The sequence below is a fragment of the Chiloscyllium punctatum genome, chromosome 10 (genome assembly GCF_047496795.1).
Source record: "Chiloscyllium punctatum isolate Juve2018m chromosome 10, sChiPun1.3, whole genome shotgun sequence".
In the NCBI taxonomy this organism is placed as follows: Eukaryota; Metazoa; Chordata; class Chondrichthyes; order Orectolobiformes; family Hemiscylliidae; genus Chiloscyllium; species Chiloscyllium punctatum.
This window is the reverse complement of record NC_092748.1, coordinates 11,101,902-11,123,402: the sequence shown is the minus strand read 5'-3', so window position 1 is coordinate 11,123,402 and position 21,501 is coordinate 11,101,902. Positions and strand designations below refer to the sequence as shown.

General features: G+C 45.4%; 1 protein-coding gene across 2 annotated transcripts in view; it reads right to left on the bottom strand.

Moving 5' to 3' along the window:
* Nucleotides 1–15,394, bottom strand: part of LOC140481888 (thrombospondin-type laminin G domain and EAR repeat-containing protein-like) — a 92,555-nt gene extending 77,161 nt beyond the window's left edge. The window contains exons 1-4 of one of the 2 annotated variants that reach the window (XM_072578516.1): nt 15,289–15,394; nt 10,478–10,698; nt 5,723–5,961; nt 3,352–3,442 (exon numbers count right to left, since the gene is read on the bottom strand). In XM_072578516.1, the coding sequence (XP_072434617.1) occupies nt 3,352–3,442; nt 5,723–5,961; nt 10,478–10,645 (498 nt within the window). In that variant the 5' untranslated portion in view covers nt 10,646–10,698; nt 15,289–15,394. Of the gene's footprint in view, nt 1–3,351; nt 3,443–5,722; nt 5,962–10,477; nt 10,699–14,814 lie in introns of both variants that reach the window. The other variant, XM_072578515.1, reaches the window with a different exon arrangement.
* Between the last annotated feature and the right edge of the window lie 6,107 nt (nt 15,395–21,501).

Here is a 21,501-nt window from a genome sequence, read left to right as displayed (position 1 = left end):
TAAATAGACAAAGTCTTTTCCCTGGGGTCGGGGAGTCCAGAACTAGAGGGGCATAGGTTTAGGGTGAGAGGGGAAAGATATAAAAGAGACCTAAGGGGCAACGTTTTCACTCAGAGGGTGGTACGTGTATGGAATGAGCTGCCAGAGGATGTGGTGGAGGCTGATACAATTGCAACATTTAAGAGGCATTTGGATGGGTCTATGAATTGGAAGGGTTTGGAGGGATATGGGCCAGGTGCTGGCAGGTGGGACTAGATTGGGTTGGGATATCTGGTCGGCATGGACAGGTTGGACCGAAGGGTCTGTTTCCATGCTGTACTTCTCTATGACTCTATGACATGGCCATTTGGCTGATCAACTTGTGTTGTGATGTAAGCTGCTGACACATATTGAAGGTGAGACATTGACATAGCATGGTGCCTTACAACGATGTGTCCAGCCCTTTGACTGTTAAGTGATCTGAACAATGACGTGTTGCCTGCTTCTCCTTTGGTACTAAAATGCAATGCAAGCCACAGAGGCTGGCAGCTTGTTACAGATCATCAAAGTCCCTGTGCAACCAAGCAAGCAATGTGATGCACACAGGGATGGGCTGTCTCTGCAAGTCAGTGCTGAGCTCAGTGACTGTGTGCTAAGAAAGCAGTGTGAGATGTGCAGAGGCAAGAAGCCTCCAAGTTTGCAATGAGGTCGGTGAACATGACAAAAAGCCAGCTTAAGATTCACAGGATGCATGCTGTGCAGGCGTAGGTGTTCCTAAACACAAAGCAATCTGGCAGAAGCCTGCAGGTTAGAGATGTTTGAAAGTGCTGAAGGCCTGAGCTGGTGTCTAAGTCAGTCAGAGAGCATGAACGATGGTGCAGTGAGGTTGATGGTTTGCCGATAACAACTTGGTGGATGAAGGGGTCAGGGAGGATAGTGACCTCGGAGCGCGCAAGGACTTTGCGCAGAAGAAGCACTACTCTTTGGCTGGGACAGGCATTCTGCAAATTGCAGCTACTCTGCTGTAATTACCTTGGTGAGGGAGAGGAGTCTTGGAAGTGATAAATAAACAACACAAATTGGGGTTTAAATGAGATGCAAATGCATGGACACAAGGTGGCCACTGCTCAATGATGGGATTCTGAATTTGATGTTTATGGCTTGCAGGGGAGACTGGGAAAGTGTTTCTCGACACCAAGAATCAGATTTTTTTAATCATACCATATTTTCCCACCTTCTCCGTTACTCATGCCACGCAGATGAAAATTCTGCCCAATGTTGCTGTTCCTTCCCTGTCGTCGGGTTAAAATCTTAGAACTCCTTCCCTCACTGCAAGGAGGATGCATACACTTCGGGGACTGTTGCGGTTCAAGAAAGTGCCTCACCACCGTCCTCTCAGGATCAATTCACCACAGGGAAATAGTGCATACATCTCGAAGATATTTTAAAACTCTAAACACTAGGCCAGGACTGGCACCAGCAAGTCTGGTTCGGTAATTGGCAAGACATCAGATTGCAGGAAATTCTTGAATGCGCAGACTTCATAGAAAAAGGGAGCATTACAACTTTTCAGCTTTGCTGTGACATCCGTAATTTTCTTTTTGATTAATTATGTTTTCATTTGGGAGACGGGTTTTCACAGAAAATCTTGTTTGCAGGAAGCATTGCTCCGTAGAGTTATTTGGCGTGTAAGGTTTTATCTTGTAAAGTTGTGTCCAGTTTTCTCTGGGGTACCAGTTCAAACTCAGCCTAGGTGGAAAAGTTTCTGCCATCACACAAAGTGGACAAAATCACCTTTGACCCTGTTCATAATGGAACTCAGCCTGAATTTTAGTGGGAAAATACACAGACAACACAGAGAATGGTTTGATGTGAGAGCTGTATGGCGTGGACCGACACAGAGTAACAGAGATGCACTTCAACATGGAGGGCTTGTCTTACCAATTGTCTTTTCAAAACTTTAAGGAAGAAGTGTTTCTTCCAGTGAGACCACTGTTTTTGGGTGCTGTTGGGGAGATGGTAGGCAGGAGGACCTCTCTACAAGGAGCTGTTGCCCCCCCAAGCAGGGAGGGAGGGCCAAGGAACATGGGAACAGGAGTAGGCCACTCAGCCCTTGGAACATGCTCTGCCGTCCGATAAGATCATGACTGTGGCTAAAGCTCCACTCCCCTGTCAGACTCTGCCCTTGGTGACTTTGCTTATCAAAATTCTATTTCAAATCTGCCTTGAGTAAATTTAAAGAACTGGCCATCAACACTCGGAGGACAAAACCATGTTTTTGTTTAAAAAGCCAGTAATGCTTAGAAATGAAGTTGGTTGCACTGGAATTCCATTCTGAGGTATACAAGGTGGAGTCATAGAATCATAGACACGTACAGCATGGAAACAGACCCTTCGGTCCAACCCGTCCATGCCGACCAGATATCCCAACCCAATCTAGTCCCACCTGCCAGCACCCTGCCCATGTCCCTCCAAACCCTTCCTATTCATATACCCATCCAAATGCCTCTTAAATGTTGCAATTGTATCAGCCTCCACCACTTCCTCTGGCAGCTCATTCCATTCCTCTGTGTGAAAAAGTTGCCCCTTAGGTCTCTTTTATATCTTTCCCCTCTCACCCTAAACCTATGCCCTCTAGTTCTGGACTCCTGACCCCAGGGAAAAGACTTTGCCTATTTATCCTATCCATGCCCCTCATAATTTTATTAACCTCTATAAGGTCACCCCTCAGCCTCTGATGCTCCAGGGAAAACAGCCCCAGCCTGTTCAGCCTCTCCCTATAGCTCAAATCCTCCAACCCTGGCAACATCCTTGTAAATCTTTTCTGAACCCTTTCAAGTTTCACAGCATCTTTCCGATAGGAAGGAGACCAGAATTGCACGCAATATTCCAACAGTGGCCTAACCAATGTCCTGTACAGCTGCAACATGACCTCCCAATTCCTGTACTCAATCCTCTGACCAATAAAAGATGAGCCACATCAATTTGCCTCATTCACAAGTTTTACTGGATTTTCCTTCTGGGTAGCTGCTCTGAAAGGATGATCGTTTGAGAGAAAGATTTCTCCTCCTGGCAGTTTGCAAAGGGAGGTGTCTTATTTGAGAGGAGATTGAGATATCTTATCCAAATCATAGTCAGACTGAAAGACAGAAACTGTTTGAAATGCACAACATTATTCAACATCTTTGTAATGTAATGATTGAATGAAGGTGGACTTTGTAACCTCAAACAGGACTCTCTATTCTCTCCATCAGTATAGCATTTGTTTTTACACCTAATTTTCAATATTTCTCTCGTTTGATTTTTGCAATTCACAGTCAGAAAGGTTTCTGCACTTTGACTTTGATCAGTACAAAGGCCCCATGCACTTACTGAAAACAATCCTTTCCGCCTCCTCCTGCTCCCGACGTAGAATCGAGAATTGGCAGTGTTCAACTGTTCAGGGAATAAAACGTCCAGGAACCTGTGGAAAGTATAGTTCTGTTTTAGACACATGGCAAAATCTGAGCAATATCTTGGGAGAATAGCAAGAAAAAGAGAGAGAAAGAGGAAAGACAAAGAGAGACGAGTTGGTGGGGGGGGGGGGGGGGCAAAGGGAGAGAGAGAGAGAGAGGGACAGAGAAAACAAGAGAGGAATGGAGAGAGGAAGGGCAAGAGAGGAACTTGAGAGGAAGGATGAGAAAGAGAGAGAGGAGGGAGAGAGAATTAGAGAAGGAGAGACATGAGGAAGGGAGAGAGGAAAGGAGAGAGAGCAAGGAGGAGTAGAAAGGAAAGGGTGAGGAAGGATGAGGGAGGAATAGAGAGGAAGAGATGAAACAAGAGAGGCTTAGAGAAGGAGCGAGAGATAGATAGAGACTGCAGACGTACAAAGGTAGCAATATTTCACAGAGCAGCAGACAGGCAAACTGAAGTGACATGTCAGAGACATACAGTCTGTTCTGGTATAAAGAGATAGTTCCATTCCCGTTCAATCCCGTGTTATAAGAATATCGTGTCATAGCAGCACCATTTAAACCAATGGGATCGGGATTGCCTCATAGCCAATACAGGTCAGGAAAGTTTGTGTTCTACAAATAATGGTCTAAATTCTTTAATTGCACCATAGCCAATTCGTGTTGAAGAAATGCACTCTATAGTGGAACTAACTCATAGAGTCATACAGGATGGAAACAGACCCTTCGGTCCAACCAGTCCATGCCGACCATAATCCCAAACTAAACTAGTCCCACCTTCCTGCGCTTGGCCTCCAAATATTTCTTATTCGCGTATTTATCCAAACATCTTTTAAATGTTGTAAGTGTACCCGTATCCACCACTCTTTCTGAAGGTTCCTTCTATGCACAAACCATTCTCTGTAAAAAAAGTTGCCCCTCATGTCTTTTTTAAATCATTCTCTTCCCACCTTAAAAACATGCCCCCCTCCAGCTTTGAAATCCCCTGCCCTAAGGAAATGACACCTGTCATTCACCTTATCTATACACATTTATAAACTTCTGTACAGTCACCTCTCAACCTCCTACACTTCAGCAACCAAACAAAAAAATCTGTTGGCTCAGTTTTGATCACAAATCAGAATTAGGGAAGCAGGTTGAAATAAGTTCGAATGTGTAATTTGAGAAAGATGTTTCGGATCCAAGGGTCGGCCCAGACACAGATGTTCTGCAGCTCTCTAACTCAGAAGGTGTGCTGGCCACGCTAAAGTGAATCTGACTATGATGGCTAGACCGTGCTATCAGAATGAGTGGTGGTAGCTTACCAAAAGGTGCATTGTATGTAGAGCCTGATAGTGCCGGGGGCTTAGCCAAGATTAGGAAGCAAGCGACACATCTTTTCATACCAGATTGACGAGGAACAGTTTGCACATGAGCAAAGAACTTGACGCTGAAGTCTCCATACTAAGCACAGAAATTTGAAGAAATATATCTTTGCAATGCCAAAGAAAAGAGCCATGGCAGGAAGGAGCACACAGCAGTAATTCCTGTATCAGCGAACCATGGCCTTCCAATGACCCCGACGTAGCCGGCAGTGCTTCTCTTCAATTAGACAACACTGTCTGCCTGAAGATTCTGGATGTGAATCATCGACAATGACACAAAGTCAATGAAGAGCAATCCTCCATAATCAAGGAATCTGTCTACAGCGTGTCTTCAAGTAAAAGACATGCAGAGGAGGATGCTATTTTGTCCACCATACCCATGCCAGATCTTTGGAAGAGCTGTCCCTTCACTGCCAGACTCTTGCCTTTTATCGTATAGCCCCAAAATACTTTTCCTATTACAAGCACTTGTCCAAATTCCATTTGAAAATAATTATCGAATTCCACCAGGCTCTCAGGCAGCACATTCAGAACATCACTGCTCATTGAAACTCTGATTTCTTCTTAAATCTGTGCCCGCTGGTTACCAACCCATCCAACACTGGATATGATCGTTCTTTATGCACTGTAACAAAACCTTTCATGCTTTTAAATAAGCCCACCCTCATCCTCAGCATCAAGGGGAGTCACCGCAGCTTCAGTCAAAGCAATTTAGACCCTTTAACAACAAAAACTCTTCTATGACTTTGGCTGGTGATTGATAGAACACCCAACTAGCCCCAGATGAAGGGCTTTTGCCCGAAATATCGACTCTTCTGCTCCTAAGATGCTGCCTGACCTGCTGTGCTTTTCCAGCAACACGCTCCCAACTAGCCCCAGTGCCAACTGTACCTCTGTGGGAAGAAGAGATGTTGCAAAAGTACTCACATGTCTATAGGTGGGCAACAGTCGATGGTGAGAGACACAATGTTGGCTGTTACAGCCAGCACCAGAGTGTGCCAGTGTCGATCAGCTAGATGGAGGTCTCGGAAGGTGGCCCTCTTCCTGTGGCTGTAAAGATGGTCGCTCTGGGAGAACTCAAGGTGGAGCTTGTCAGACGAGAGCCTCAGCCCCAGCAGCATGTGGCTTGAACTCTCCTGGAGCAATGTGAAGATGTACTCGTTTTTCTGGAACGGAAATGGAGTTCGCTCGATGAGAAGGGAAGAGCAAAGTTAGCCCGTGTGGCCATTATGATCAGTCAATCCCAGCTGCCTACTGACCATCGCACCACTGCCCTCGCTGTAGCACAGAGATCATTCTCACTCCCTCGCTCTAAGTTCAAAACTCACTCCAAAGAATATGGATACCACAGAAACAGGCCATTCAGCCCAAAAGAGCCGTGTTAGTGATCCTGCTCTACACGAGCCTCTTCCATCCTCACTTCATCCAACCTCATCAACATATTCATCAACTCCTTTCCACCCTCATATTGGGCGAGCTTCCCTTTAAGTTAATCAGTTCTGTTTGTCCTAATTGCTCCTTGTGGTAATGAGCTACAGTATCACCACTGTCTGAGTGACAAGGTATCCCCTGAATTCCCTACCTGATTTATTAGTGACTAGCTTATATTTATGATCTTTAGTTCTATACTCTCTCACAAGTGAAAACATCTGCTCTACATCTATATTGTCAAAGAAAGGGTTTTGTAGCTTGATAGATGTGTATGTGCCTCTGAGCCAGAACTCTTGGTTCAACTCTCACTCTCGAACCTGTTGACCATGGAAAGAGTATCCATCAATCAGTTGATAGCAATTCTTACATTTTTCTGCTATTCTCCAAAGTGGAAAGTGTAGGTGAAGAGACTTGCTAACCCTTTCTTGACCTGAAAAACATATAGCCCCTCAGTTTTCTCTTCTCAAGAGAGAGAACAACTCCAGTCTATTCAATTTTCCCTGATAGGTATGACTTTCCTGGTATTTTGCACCTTTCTTAATTTTTTTCCATAATATCAAGATGGGCCTGGAGATGTGCACAGTAATCCAAAGTGTGGATCCAAGAACTAACCAAAGTCTACAGAGCATGCAAATTAGGATTAGGAGTTGGCTATTTGGCCCCTAGAGTCTGCTTTTCCATCCAATAAGATCATGGTTGATCTGACTGCGTTCCTAACCCCCATATTCCTGCCTCCGCTGAACTGACACCCTTGTTAGTCAAGAATTTAGCTAACTCAACCTTTTTTATAAGTATCTCTGCTTTCACTTCTACCCCACTCAAAACTAAACCAAAGTGCTTCCTGATTTTTAAAAATTTAATCACTGTCTCTATTTTTAATCAATTTGCGTTCCCCTACACAGAGACCTTCATCTTCATTCATACACTTAAATCCCAGGCAGTATCTATTCTTCCATCAAATTATAACACCACAACTTGTGTTCATATACTATTTCACATTTAACTATACAAATTAATCTGCCAGTCATTGATTAAAACAGAGAAGCAGAGAAAAATTGGAGCATGAGTAGACCATTGGATCAATTGAGCCCAACCACACGATCATGGTTGATCCCCTGCCATATTCCCACTCTCTCCCCAAACCCCTCAACACATTTACCCTCAAGAATCTATTTCAGTCTTAAACACACGCAGTGATTTGGCCTCCTTCGCTTTATGTGGTAGAGAATTCCACAGGCTTCTTACCCACTGAGTGAAGAAATTGCTCCTCATCGCAGTCTGAAATGGCCCACCCTGGACCCTGAGACTGTGGCCATTTGTTCTGGAGCCCAGAGCCAGGGGAAGCATTCATTCCAATGATATTCTCTCACTTTACTCACTCTATACTTTATAAATCCCATACCCATTTTACAATTTATTAATTTATTCCTGCATTTTGCTGGAGGCCTCTTTTGCATTAACGATATCCTCCTATTTTGTGCCATCAGCAAATTTTGAAACTCTACTCCTCCAGTACAGTTCTTGAGAAGGTCTGAGCTGCTGGCTTTTGGATGAATCATTGAAGGATGCCCTCATCTGGCTTTTCCAGTGTTTATAAAAGATCCTTGGAATTTTGAAGAATGACATGTGACATGGTGGCTCAGTGGTTAGCACTGCTTCCTCACAGCACCAGGGACCTGATTTTGATCCCAGTCTTGGGTCACTGTCTGTGTGGAGTTCGCACATTCTCCCCCTATCTGTGTGGGTCTGCTCCAGTTTCCTCCCACAGTACAAAGATGTGTATGTTAGGTGGAATGGCTATGCTAAATTGCCCATAATGTCCAGGGATGTGCAGGCTAGGTGGGTTAGCCATGGGCAATATGGGGTTAGGGTGGGAACCTGGGTCTGGGTGGGATGCTCTTTGAGGGCTTAGTGAAGACTCGATGGGCTAAATGGCCTCTTTCTGCACTGTGAGAAAGTGAGGACTGCAGATGCTGGAGATCAGAGCTGAAAAATGTATTGCTGGAAAAGCGCAGCAGGTCAGGCAGCATCTCCTGCTCCTTGGATGCAGCCTGACCTGCTGCGCTTTTCCAGCAACACATTTTTCAGCTCTTTCTGCACTGTAGAAATTCTACAATTCATAGGTGTTTTCCCTCGTGTCCAGGCCAATATTTAGCTCTCAACCAATATCACTACAACAAGGTTAAATGACCATTCCTAAAATTGATTATTTGTCCCAGCAGCTCACTACAAGAGCAACTCACTTCGTCCTCTCCATTGCCTGTTCATAATAACCCTGCAATTCCTATCATTTCACATAATTAGACAATTCCTTTTGAAAACTATAATTAAATGTGCCTTCATCATATTGTCAAGCCATGCATAACCACTAAATCATATAAACAAGATTGTCCTCACATTGACAAAGGAACCAAAGGCAATCACTATAAATCATTATCTTTTGCTTCTTGCTAACTAGAACAGTTTCTCTGTTACTACTCTGCCCAGTTTCCTCACAATATTGAATACACGAGCCTTCGAATACTCGAATCTCCTCTCAACCTTCACTTCGATGAGGAGAGCACTATCAGTTTTTCCAATCTATCCACATAACCCACAGACTCCATTCTTGAATAAATTCACTTTTTTTTTTCTCTCTGTAGCCCACTTTAAAGCCTTCACATCCTTCCTAATTTGTGGTATCCAAAATTGCACACAGCACTTCAGTTGATGCCAAACCAGGGTTTTATAAATGTCAACCATAATCTCCTTGCCTCTGTGTCTGCCTGCATTTATGAAGTCTTTCTCAGATTGAACCTGCAAACTTGAACAATTTGTGACTAACATATCCCAGGGTCTCTCTTCATCTGCACTCTTTAAATTTGTATCCTTTGCTTTACATTATTTCCCTCTTACTTCCTGTGACACTATAAAAAATATCTATCACTTTTCTTTACGTAGTTCACAATCCTTACAAGTTTATGCCATGTGTATCTATTAAAAGCTTACCTTGCACACCTAAACTTAGTTTGGGTGCCCCATTTCCAAAATGTTCCTACACTTCATGGGGGTCCTCTAATGTCATGAACGGCGGTATACAAATGCAAATCCACCTTCTGCTATTAACTCCCATTGTATCCAAACACTCAACGTTTGAAGAGTCCATTCACACTGACTGTACTCACCGGTCTCCATCACAATCAGTTGATCTTTTAGGTGACTAAGTTTTACCGGTGTTATACACTTCTTTCAAGGGCAGTTAAATTCTTCCCACAATCAGAATGTTACTCAATACTTGAGATGGAATTTTATTTTAGTGACACAAGGTTTTCTCAACTTGGAACCTTGTACCAATTCTTCTCCTTTGCTTGATGTAGCCTGGCATTCATAAATGCCTCCTGCCACTCGGTCACTAAAGGCAAGACTCGAAACCATAAGTTCACCCAATTGACTGTAGCAATTTAAGAAGGCAGTTCTCAACCCAATTCTTCACGACAATTAGGGAGGGGCAATAAATGTTGACCAAGCCAGTGATCACCACATTCCCTGAGAGAACAAAAGAAAATGTGGAAATGGAAGATATAGGAGTGACACTTAGCGACTGCTCAACAAGGGAACTAAAAGGGTCAGACCTACCCCTCCCAAACCCAGGTCCTCCGAGCTTAAAGGTGAATCATCCACCAGATATTCCATTTTGAAATGATTTTAGAAATTGTAGCTCCACTGTCCACCAAACATATTGAGAGGAATCTTTGGTAAACAAAAGAGTGTGGCATTTCTATCACACCACAAGCATCTTGCAGCTAATTATGTGTTTTGAAGCACATTCACAAACCACATTATGGACAGCAAGCTCCCACAGCAAGGTGATAATGACCAGAAAATCTTTTGTTAGTTATGGCGCTTGGCAGAGAGATTTTGGCAAGGAAGCCAGAGAGAACTCTCCAATTCTTCTTTCGTGTTGTGCCCAGCTGTCACCAGAAAGGGCAGATAGAACTTTTATTTGATGTGTGAACCAAAAGGCAGCTCCACCTGACTGTGCAGCATCAACCACAGTTCACAAAATGGGACTTGATCTTCTGACTCAGAGGTGAGGGCTATCACTGAGCTATGAAATGATGCTCCCAAATGTCTCCTTAATGTCATCAATGCCGCATCCTTAGACAATGGTCATTATCATCTCTTTTAATAGAAGACTAACAAGAACCACAGAAGTGTCACACCAAAGTAACTCATTAATACCTCATCAATTATGGCCAATTTTGACAGTACCTTCGGTGGCAGGTAGTTCACTTTCAGTGTGATGACAATGGAGAATTCAGCTGGGAAGTAGCTACAGATTTTGAAGATGTGAGCGGCTGGGAAGCTGGCTGCTTTCACATTCTGACTGAGTCGCAGTCCACGGGCTCCACGTTCCTGGACCATCCTGAACCCGTTCATCTGTGGCCAAGGGGCTTTAATAACTTCAGACAGGAGATCCTGTGGTTGCAAATCTGAAACAAGGCATTAGTATTAAAAACGGTAACCAGAACATTCTGATGACTATATACATCCATCACACACTACCATCATAAACACACCACTCTGACACACAATAAATTAGAGATAGTTTCCAATCAACCGATTCTGATGTGTCATGATGCACCTCTGGAGCAGGGGAGTTCGGAACTAGAGGGCATAGGTTTAGGATGAGAGGGGAAAGGTACTAAAGAGACCTAAGGAGCAACTTTTTCACGCAGAGGGTGGTACGGGTATGGAATGAGCTACCAGAGGAAGTGGTGGAGGCTGGTACAATTGCAACATTTAAAAGGCACTTGGATGGGTATATGAATAGGAAGGGTTTGGAGGGATATGGGCCAGGTGCTGGCAAGTGGGACTAGATTGGGTTGGGATAGATGGGTTGGACTGAAGGGTCTGTTTCTATGTTGTACATCTCTGTGACTCTGTGTAGGAACTTGAACTCAGGACTCCTGACTCAGAGGGACAGATACTACCACTGCACCATAACAACCCAACAATAAACTGTGTTCTACCCATAAAAAACATCAAAACCTATTGACCAACTATATTTAACTGTGTTTAAAATCCTCATTGATCATTTGTAAAACCCAAGCAAGGGCTTGGGGATAATTACAACACTTGATTATCCCACAGCCAACAATCAGCAATATTCAGCTATTAAGTCTGACTCAATGGTATTTATTTTCCTCTCCTCTGTTAAAGCACAGAAGTTAAAATATTCAAAAATCATGTTCACATTTTTTTGCAGCATTCTGCATTTACCAGCAGCTGAAGATAATTTTGCTCATGTGATAAAGAGGTACAATTAATTGCCTTTTCTCCATTTCTCTGGCTCTCAACAAAGTTCCTCTTCTTGTAAGAAGCAACAAAAAGACACTTTGGAAAAGAATAATGAGAAGATTTACATAACCAGCTTTCCCAGACTTCTCTGTTGAAGTGGACTGGTCATCACCACAGCTCAAAGCAAAAAAGGAGGTGCTCAGAAATACTTCAGTATTTCTTGAACCAGACAGTAGATTGATGTCTCTTCCCCTTCAAATAGGGTTAGGGCATTCCTACACATCTAACCTGTCATTGTCATGTGCTTTCCGGTATTACCACTTGACATTCACGCAGTTGGAAGCTTCCTGTAGCATATTTTAAATGCAAAATATCACCTTTTATTCCACTGAATTGATGCTCATCGCAGTTACAGCTCTATCACTTTACTTTAGATATTACCCAAGTGATTAACCAGCTGAAACCCTGCTTTAGACTGTGGTCTGTATTGGTGTCCTTTCCTCATCGATAATGCAATTACAGGACACAATCTCTCGCTACAGATACTAGGGCCTATGAGGGCTATGGTAATTGTAGACTTCATATGTTGGTACATGGTTATGTTTGACAAAGTTTGATTTGCTGTTGCCTTCTGGCTGATCAGGAGAGAATCCCACTTTTATACCTGTTTTCAGTCGGACTGATTTTCAGGTTTAGAACACACTTCAACTGTTTGACCATTTTTATGACCAGAATATCTCAACTAGAACATGGAACTTCTGGTTCAGAGGTAAGTGCACTGCCACTTCACCACAAGATCTTCCATAAGACACATTACTATTTTGGTTTTTCAGTGTAAATACTCATTAATTCACTTCAATTGGCTTGATCCTTAAAGGTTTGTGGTCAATTTGACCAAAAGTCTGTGATGAATAATAATCCATTGGAAACCTGCAGAAGTGTCAATAGAAAATTTACACAATCCCTAAGGAGTGAGAGGATATTTTACGTATCAAGTTAATATTCCCCTTCTGTTGTATGTGGCTTTACGACAAAACCATTCAGACCATAGACATTCTATCTGATGCTGAGCCGCATTTCTGACCCCAGACCACTCACATCTATTTCTGTAGGTTGCCCATCTTCACCCGGATGCAAATCATCTACAGCTGAAACCCTCATCCGCCTTTGTTCCTTTGAACTTGACTGATCAAAAAGGTCTTCTGACTATTGTCCACCCTTGTACCATCTGTAAACTTGGGTTAATCCAAACCTTTGATGCCCCGAACTTGTACCAACTCCTGCTCACCCATCAAGTTGTTGTTGACTTTCATTGACTCCATTGTAAAACTCTCACCCTTGTGCTCAAATGTCTCAGTAGCCTCTTTCTTTAACTTCCCCCAGCATCTGCAGCCCTCCGAGATCTCTTGAACATCCCCAGGCCTACAAACTATGCCTTTGTTTTCCCTATATTTTTCATTCTTCTGCTGTCGGAGAGCACCTTAATCTCCACTAACCCTTTCTCACATTTCCAACAATGGTTTACAATTAGAACCCATTCAATGCAGAAATAAACTGACAGGTTGCTTCGGGGAGCACTTGGCTGACCGATTGTCCCATTTGCACCACTCACACTGTTTATTATCACATTAGTAACTCCACTATTTGCAGATGTTCCTTCAGTTGTCCAGGGCCTATGTTTTGCAATTCCTTTTCTAAACCATTCTGCATTTTTGCTTCTCTCAAAGATACTTGTTTTAAAAATTATCTCTCTGATAAAGCTTATGGCTATCCATTCCAATATTTCAGTGACAACATCAGAAATTGATGGAAAAACATAGCAGGTCTGGCAACACCTGTGAAAAGAAAGCAGAGTTAATGTTTTGGGTCCAGCGACCCTTCTTCAGAAAAGAACAAACATTTCAGTGCCAAATTTTACCTTCTAATGCTCCTGCAAATCTGACTAAACTGTCTCATATGCTCTGTAAGTTGTTGCTATTCTTGCATTTTTACTTGTAACATCCTTTATCTATGGTTTTACAGGAGATAAAGCAGTTTGCCTAAAGGCTGCTAAAATGGAGCAGACAATAACCATAGACCTTCAGCCAGTACAAGTGATTTGCTTTTATAATTTTAAAATAATCCTTTTAATAGTTTTAAAATAATTCTTTGAGTTAGCAGTAATCGTGTTTAGGTTAAGAACAGTGTAAAAAACAAACCTCTTGGTGTAACTCAACTTACCCTAAGTTTTAACCTTCTTCATTCCCCTATTGTTATACTAGATTATTTTCCTATTTTATTATTCTGTCTCTAAAATGCACTTGTTTTTCACTTCATTCCTTCATTGCACTCTGTATAATCCTCAATCAATTGATATTTATTCACACACAATTACTCCTTTAAATGTGTTCTTTACTCTGAGAGTATGTCAAAGTCTAACTCTTACCTTCACCTGATTAATCTAATGTATCCTCAAGCCTACAAACTCTGCCTTTGTTTTCCCTATATTTTTCATTCTTCTGCTGTCGGACAGCACCTTAATCTCCACTAACCCTTCCTCACATTTCCAACAACGGTTTACAATTAGAACCCATTCAATGCAGAAATAAACTGACAGGTTGCTTCGGGGAGCACTTGGCTGACAGATTGTCCCATTTGCAGCACTCACACTGTTTATTATCACATTCTTTGCTGTCTCACTGTTTATTGTCCCGCTCCTGGTTCTCACTGAAGCTGTCAGATTTGAACTTGTTGCACTGCACATTTTCCCTTGCTCACCTGTCACAGTGCTCCACACTGAGCCCTCCTCACTTGCTGCACTGTGCATCATCTGTTCTGACGAAGGGTCACTGGACCCAAAACTCTGCCCTCTCTCCACAGATGCTGTCAGACCTGTTGAGCTTTTTCAGCAGTTTCTGTGTCTACTTCTGTTTTGGCGTTTAATATTATCCTATTAACGGCTGTTACACTTTATATTTTCCCATTCTCACTTGTAATGTACGTTACTACTTTCTACCTGACACACTGTATATTATCTCAATCTCTCTTGTTGATCTATACATTTCTCAGTTTTCCTATTTTCTCTTTCCCCTTTGTCACTTTGTGTATATTTTCCACTCTCAGCAATTTCTCAGTTCCTTTGTCACTCTATACACTTCTCAGTCTCTCTTGTCACACTATTTTCTCTTTCCCCTTTAGCACTCTGTGTATACTCTCCATTCTCAGCTGTCACTCTCTGCGTTCCTCAGTCTCCCCCTTGTCCCATTCTCCACTGGTCGCCCCTGCGCATTGGAGCTGTCCCTCGACGCCCTCTGACCCGGGGCCCTTACCTGTGCACGGACTGTGCGATGTGGCCGAACTGCAGTGGGATCCCAGGTGCAGGAGTGCACACAGCAGCAGGAACGTAGACATTGGAGACGCCGCAGTCACTTCCCTAAGCAGGAAGCCTCCTCCTGATCGCCCCGCGTCCTGCCACCACCGCCCTGAGCGGTTCCTGAGCTGGAGCGGCTCTCCTTCATCTCAGGAAGCCCCTGTCACCTACCCCCCCCCCAGCACCACCCCCTGGGGGACAGGGCCAGGGGGCAGGTCAGGCAGGCTCCAGTGTCCCGGTCTGGTCCTAGCGAAATGAGCGGTCCTGTAACCTTGTCAGTAACTGGTCCTCGGGAAGTCCCTCGGGTCTATTTGGATCCCCCTGCACCTTGCCTTGAAGGGCAAGACCTTCAACCCAAAAACGGGCTGAGACTCCTCTTGGATCACCAGGCACCAGCTGGTGTGTGAGTGAGAGAGAGAGAGAGAGAGATTACCCGTTCTCTGCAGCTTTTCACCTAATTGCCAAGTGTGCGACTAGAAAGGCAGAGGGATTTCCCTCCCGTAGCCCGGCAGAGTGTGTGGGAACATTTCCTGTCCGAGCAGCACTCTGCTGTACTCTCATTCCTCCCTTTGACAGACTGCTCTCGCTGTACCGCCTCTCACGACCAGGGGCGCTCCAGGAATGCGTGCTAAACGGTGGGGTTGTACAGCAACAACAGCAGCACACGGTCAAACCCCAAAACAAACAGACTGTGTGCTCCTGTTCGCTCTGGAGTCACCGATTTTCACTCCCAAGTGAACAATCAAAGCGAAAGAGTTCTGGAAATAAATCCAGAGAGTATCTCTTGTGGAGAGGGGTGAACTCTTGTGGGAAACTTGACTGAAAATCAAATCGGAGCCCTGCTGGGAGTCTGAAACAAACGCAGACATTGTGTAGAGAGGTGAACTGACTGTTAATTTCTCTCTCTCTCTCCCCCCAGAGGCTGCCAGACCTGCTGAGTTTCTCCATCAAGTTCTGCGTTTGATTTAAGATTTCAAAGCAAGTTGCCCTCTGCTCCTGGGGAATGGCTATATCTCAGACAAGGGTCACCTGCAGAGTGGTGACATATCCTTGCTCTTTCCTCACAACAATTGGTTAGTCAGTCTCCTTTTGCACCTTCCAGGTTGTGCGTTCCAGATCATAAGGAATCAGAGAATCCTTACAGTGTGGAAGCAGGCCATGCAGCCCATCGAATCCATGCCAACCCTCCAAAGAACATCCCATCCAGACCCACGCCCCGCTACCCGATCCCTGTACCCCCACATTTCCCATGTCTAATCCACCCAGCCTGCACATCTCTGGACGCTATGGGCAAATTAGCACAGCCAATCTACCTAAGCTGCATATCTTTGGACTGTGGCAGGAAACCAGAGCACCCGCAGGAAACCCACGCAGACACGGGGTGAACGTGCAACATCCATATGGTCTACTTTAACTAGCAACACTCCTCATACATCGCTCCCAAATGTTTCATGGTTTGTAAATGATCTCTATCCTCGGCTTCCGAAGAAAGTCTGAGGGAGACAGCTGAAGAGATAGTGGAGTCGTTAGTGGTGATCTTTCAGGAATCACTGGAGTCAGGGACAATCCCAGAGGACTGGAAAATCACTAACGTAACCCTCCCTGTTTAAGAAGGGAAGGAGGCAAAAGACAGGCAATTGCAGGTCGATTAGCCTGACCTCTGTTGTTGGAAAGATTTTGGAGTCCATTGTGAAGGATGAGATTTCTGATGACTTAGAAATGGATGGTAAAACAGAGCAAAGTCAGCATGGTTTCATCAAGGGGAGGTCATTAGAATTCTTTGAGGAAGTTAGACAAAGGAGAGCTACCAGATGTTATATATTTGGACCTCCAGAAGGCTTTTCACAAGGTGTCACACAGGAAGCTGCTGAGTGCGATAAGGGCCCATGGTGTTCGAGGCAAGGTACTAGCATGGAGGGAGGATTGGCTGTCTGGCAGGAAGCAGAGAGTGGTGATAAAAGGGTCCTTCTCAGGATGGCAGCTGGTGACGAGTGGAGTTCCACAAGCTTCAGTGTTGCGACCGCAACATTTCACTTTATACATTAATGACCTAGATGAAGGAACTGAGGGCATTCTGGCTAAGTTTGCAGATGATACAAAGGTAGGTAAAGGCACAGGTAGCATTGAGGAAGTGGGGAGGCTGCAGAAGGATTTGGATGGTTTAAGAGAATGGGCAAAGAGCTGACAGATGGAGTACAGTGTGGGAAAGTGGGAGGTCATGCACTTTGGGAGGAAAAATAGGGACATGACTATTTTCTAAATGGGGAAAAAAATTCAGAAATCTAAAGTGATAAGCTACTTGGGAGTTTTAGTCCAGGATTCCCTTGAGGCTAACTTGCAGGTTCAGTCAGTAGTCAGGAAGGCAAATGTAATGTTGGCATTTATTTCGAGAGGACTAGAATATAAAAGCAAGGATGTATTTCTAAGGCTTTATAAAGCACTGGTCAGACCACATTTGGAATATTGTGAGTATTTTGGGCCACAGGAAGGTTGGCCCCATAGTGGGTCCAGAGGATGTTCACGGGAATGATCCCAGGAATGAAAGGCTTAACACATGAGGGAGGTTTGAGGACTCTGGGACTATTCTTGATGGAGTTCACAAGGATGAGGACGGCTCTAATTGAAACTTCCAGAATACTGAATGACCCGGACAGAGTGGATGTTGGGAAGATGGTTCCATTGGTAGGACAGACTAGGACCTGAGGGTATAGACTTCGAGTAAAATGAAGACCCTTTAGAACAAAGAAGAGGAGAAACATCTTCAGCCAGAGGGTGGGGAATCTATGGAATTCATTGCCACAGAAGAGTGTGGAGGCCAGGTTATTGAGATCGGTTCTTGATTATTAGGGGATCAAAGGTTATGAGGACAAAGCAGGAGACTGGGGTTGAGAATCTTATCAGCCATGATTGAATGTTGGAGCAGACCCTATTGGTCAAATGGCCTAATTTCTGCTCAAACGTCACATGGTCATATGGTTCTCTGCCCATGGAGCCAAGCTTTCTGTTAAAAGAATGTTATATTCTATTGCCCATACAATGATTCATTAAAGTGGCCAGTTCGTGTCGCGTTCATTAATTCAAAGTAAAAAGAAAGACTGCAAGTATACACCACCTACCCCCAACTTTGGGATATCACAAACTACCCTAAAGCCAATGATATATTTTTGAAAAGTAGTTTGTCACGCAGGAAGAGTTCTGCAAAGCAAGCTCCCCCTACAAGGGAGTCTGATAATGAGAAAATAATCTGGTGTAGTGAACTTGGTTGAGGATGAATATCGGTCCAGAATGTGGACGAGAACTGCCCTGTTCTTCTCAGAAGCGACGTTGTGAGAGCTTTTACATCTACCTTAAAAGGCCAGCTAAGGCCTCAGTTAGACATTTCACACAAAAGATGGCACCTCCTAATGTCCAGCACTCGATTAGTACTATACTGGAATGCATTCCTGAAGAAGGGCTCATGCCCGAAATGTCGATTCTCCTGCTCCTTGGATGCTGCCTGACCTGCTGCACTTTTCCAGCAACACATTTTCAGCTCTGATCTCCAGCATCTGCAGCCCTCACTTTCTCCTACTACTATACCGGAATGCCAGCCTGGATTTCTTTCCCTGAGAAGAGGTGTAGGTATCAGTGTGGATTCCATAGTTAGTTAAGAAGTAGGTAGGGTGTGCAAGAGTTGGTTGGAGCTTGAGTGGAGATAGTAGTTATCAGCCACAGCAATTTAGATTTATATATTGCTTATATATTGAGAAGGTGATGTTGTCAGTGAAGATGCAAGGTTTCATCAGGAAGTGGTTTGCCTTGAGCCCGAGGGAGTACGCCGTCAGGTTCCAGAAGAGAAACATGCTCTGTTTCTCTCACCACAGATGCTACCTGACCCACTGAGTTCCTTCAGTATTTTGTTGGTGCTTGTTTTAGGTCATTGGGTGGATTAGATTAAATCTTCTTGTGTGGTCACATGAGCAACTCTGAATTCCTGAATTTGCTAGCTGGCCTCAGAGCTGGAGATGGATCTGTCAGCAGATTTGTTTTTCTGAAAATGGACATAGTGTCTTTTGAACCACCTCCACTGTGTTTTTCGCTAATAGCACACACTGGACTGGTGGCTTTAACTAAACTATTTTGGCCACATTTACCACATCCTGTAACAACAAAAAAGTCTTGTGCACAAAACAGATAAATGTGTTTCACTTGTCTACTTACTTAAAATTGTCATTGGGAACAAAATTCTCTTTCTCACCAAATCTCGTCATTCTGATTTGAGGGTAATCAGAAGTATAACATTTGCTCAGGTTTTAGGCCATGGATTTTTGATGCCTCTGTCCATGTTGAAACAGTGCCAAGGGGCATTTCAAAATGGTGGGCAGGGCCTGATTTTGGGATTCCCACCCTTATTCCTGTTATGTACAATGTTCATATTTCCCCAGGCCAAGGGGGAGCTATGGCGAACCCACACTCAGCAATGCAACACTGGTTGAGACAATTTGCAGAGCTGAGCGTTTCAAAACCACCCCTGCACCACCAATTATTTTGATGGAGTTGGGCCTGTTTTGACAGAAGAGGCAAACCACTGGGGAACCCTTGATCAAAATGCACAAACCTCCCCCCCCCCAAAAAAAATTACCTGCGTCAGTAATTCTTTCCTTGCCTGGCTTTGATAGTAAATTTTTTCATTGAATCCTCGAATTGAATTGAATTAGCTTTATTGACTCATGTACTCTAAAGAATAGAGTGAAAGGTTAATAAGTCACCATTTACAATGCTATTTTAGGTACAAATGTGCATTGGTGCAAACCTTAGCTACAGAATAGAGAAATGAAGAAAAACACTTACAGTACAGCTATACACAGTGTGACCATTGGTCAGAAAAAAACAAGAAGCAAAGTTAAAAAGACAAACATTACAGTGTCTCTCCAAAGGCTCTCCACAGCAGACTAACACAGGGGGCCTCCATGTGGTCTGACCACTGGCTGCTGCCCCACTCCACACTGGATCACTAACCCCCGCCTCTGCACTGGGTCACTACCCCCTCACTCCACACTGGGTCACTACCCCCGCTCCGCACTGGGTCACTACCCCCTCACTCCACACTGGGTCACTACCCCCGCTCCCACTGGGTCACTACTCCCCCGCTCCGCACTGGGTCACTACCCCCTCACTCCACACTGGGTCACTACCCCCGCTCCGCACTGGGTCACTACCCCCGCTCCCACTGGGTCACTACCCCCGCTCCGCACTGGGTCACTACCCCCTCACTCCACACTGGGTCACTACCCCCGCTCCCACTGGGTCACTACTCCCCCGCTCCGCACTGGGTCACTACCCCCTCACTCCACACTGGGTCACTACCCCCGCTCCCACTGGGTCACTACTCCCTCACTCCACACTGGGTCACTACCCCCTCACTCCACACTGGGTCACTACCCCCGCTCCGCACTGGGTCACTACTCCCTCACTCCACACTGGGTCACTACCCCCTCACTCCACACTGGGTCACTACCCCCGCTCTGCACTGGGTCACTACCCACTCGCTCCACACTGGGTCACTACCCCCTCACTCCACACTGGGTCACTACCCCCGCTCTGCACTGGGTCACTACCCACTCGCTCCACACTGGGTCACTACCCCCGCTCTGCACTGGCTCACTACCCCCTCACTCCACACTGGGTCACTAGTCCCTCGCTCCACACTGGGTCACTACCCCCGCTCTGCACTGGCTCACTACCCCCTCACTCCACACTGGGTCACTAGTCCCTCGCTCCACACTGGGTCACTAACCCCTCACTCCACACTGGGTCACTACCCCCTCACTCCACACTGGGTCACTACTCCCTCGCTCCACACTGTGTCACTACCCCACTCCGCACTGGGTCACTACCCCCGCTCCACACTGGGTCACTAACCCCTCACTCCACACTGGGTCACTACCCCGCTCCGCACTGTGTCACTACCTCACTCCGCACTGGGTCACTAACCCCTCACTCCACACTGGGTCACTACCCCCGCTCTGCACTGGGTCACTACCCCCTCATTCCGCACTGGGTCACTACCCCCTTGTTCCACACTGGGTCACTACCCCTGCTCTGCACTGTGTCACTACCCCCTCATTCCGCACTGGGTCACTACCCCCTTGTTCCACACTGGGTCACTACCCCCGCTCTGCTCTGGGTCACTACCCCCTCATTCCGCACTGGGTCACTACCCCCTCGCTCCACACTGGGTCACTACCCCCGCTCTGCACTGGCTCACTACCCCCTCACTCCACACTGGGTCACTAGTCCCTCGCTCCACACTGGGTCACTACCCCCGCTCTGCACTGGCTCACTACCCCCTCACTCCACACTGGGTCACTAGTCCCTCGCTCCACACTGGGTCACTAACCCCTCACTCCACACTGGGTCACTACCCCCTCACTCCACACTGGGTCACTACTCCCTCGCTCCACACTGTGTCACTACCCCACTCCGCACTGGGTCACTACCCCCGCTCCACACTGGGTCACTAACCCCTCACTCCACACTGGGTCACTACCCCGCTCCGCACTGTGTCACTACCTCACTCCGCACTGGGTCACTAACCCCTCACTCCACACTGGGTCACTACCCCCGCTCTGCACTGGGTCACTACCCCCTCATTCCGCACTGGGTC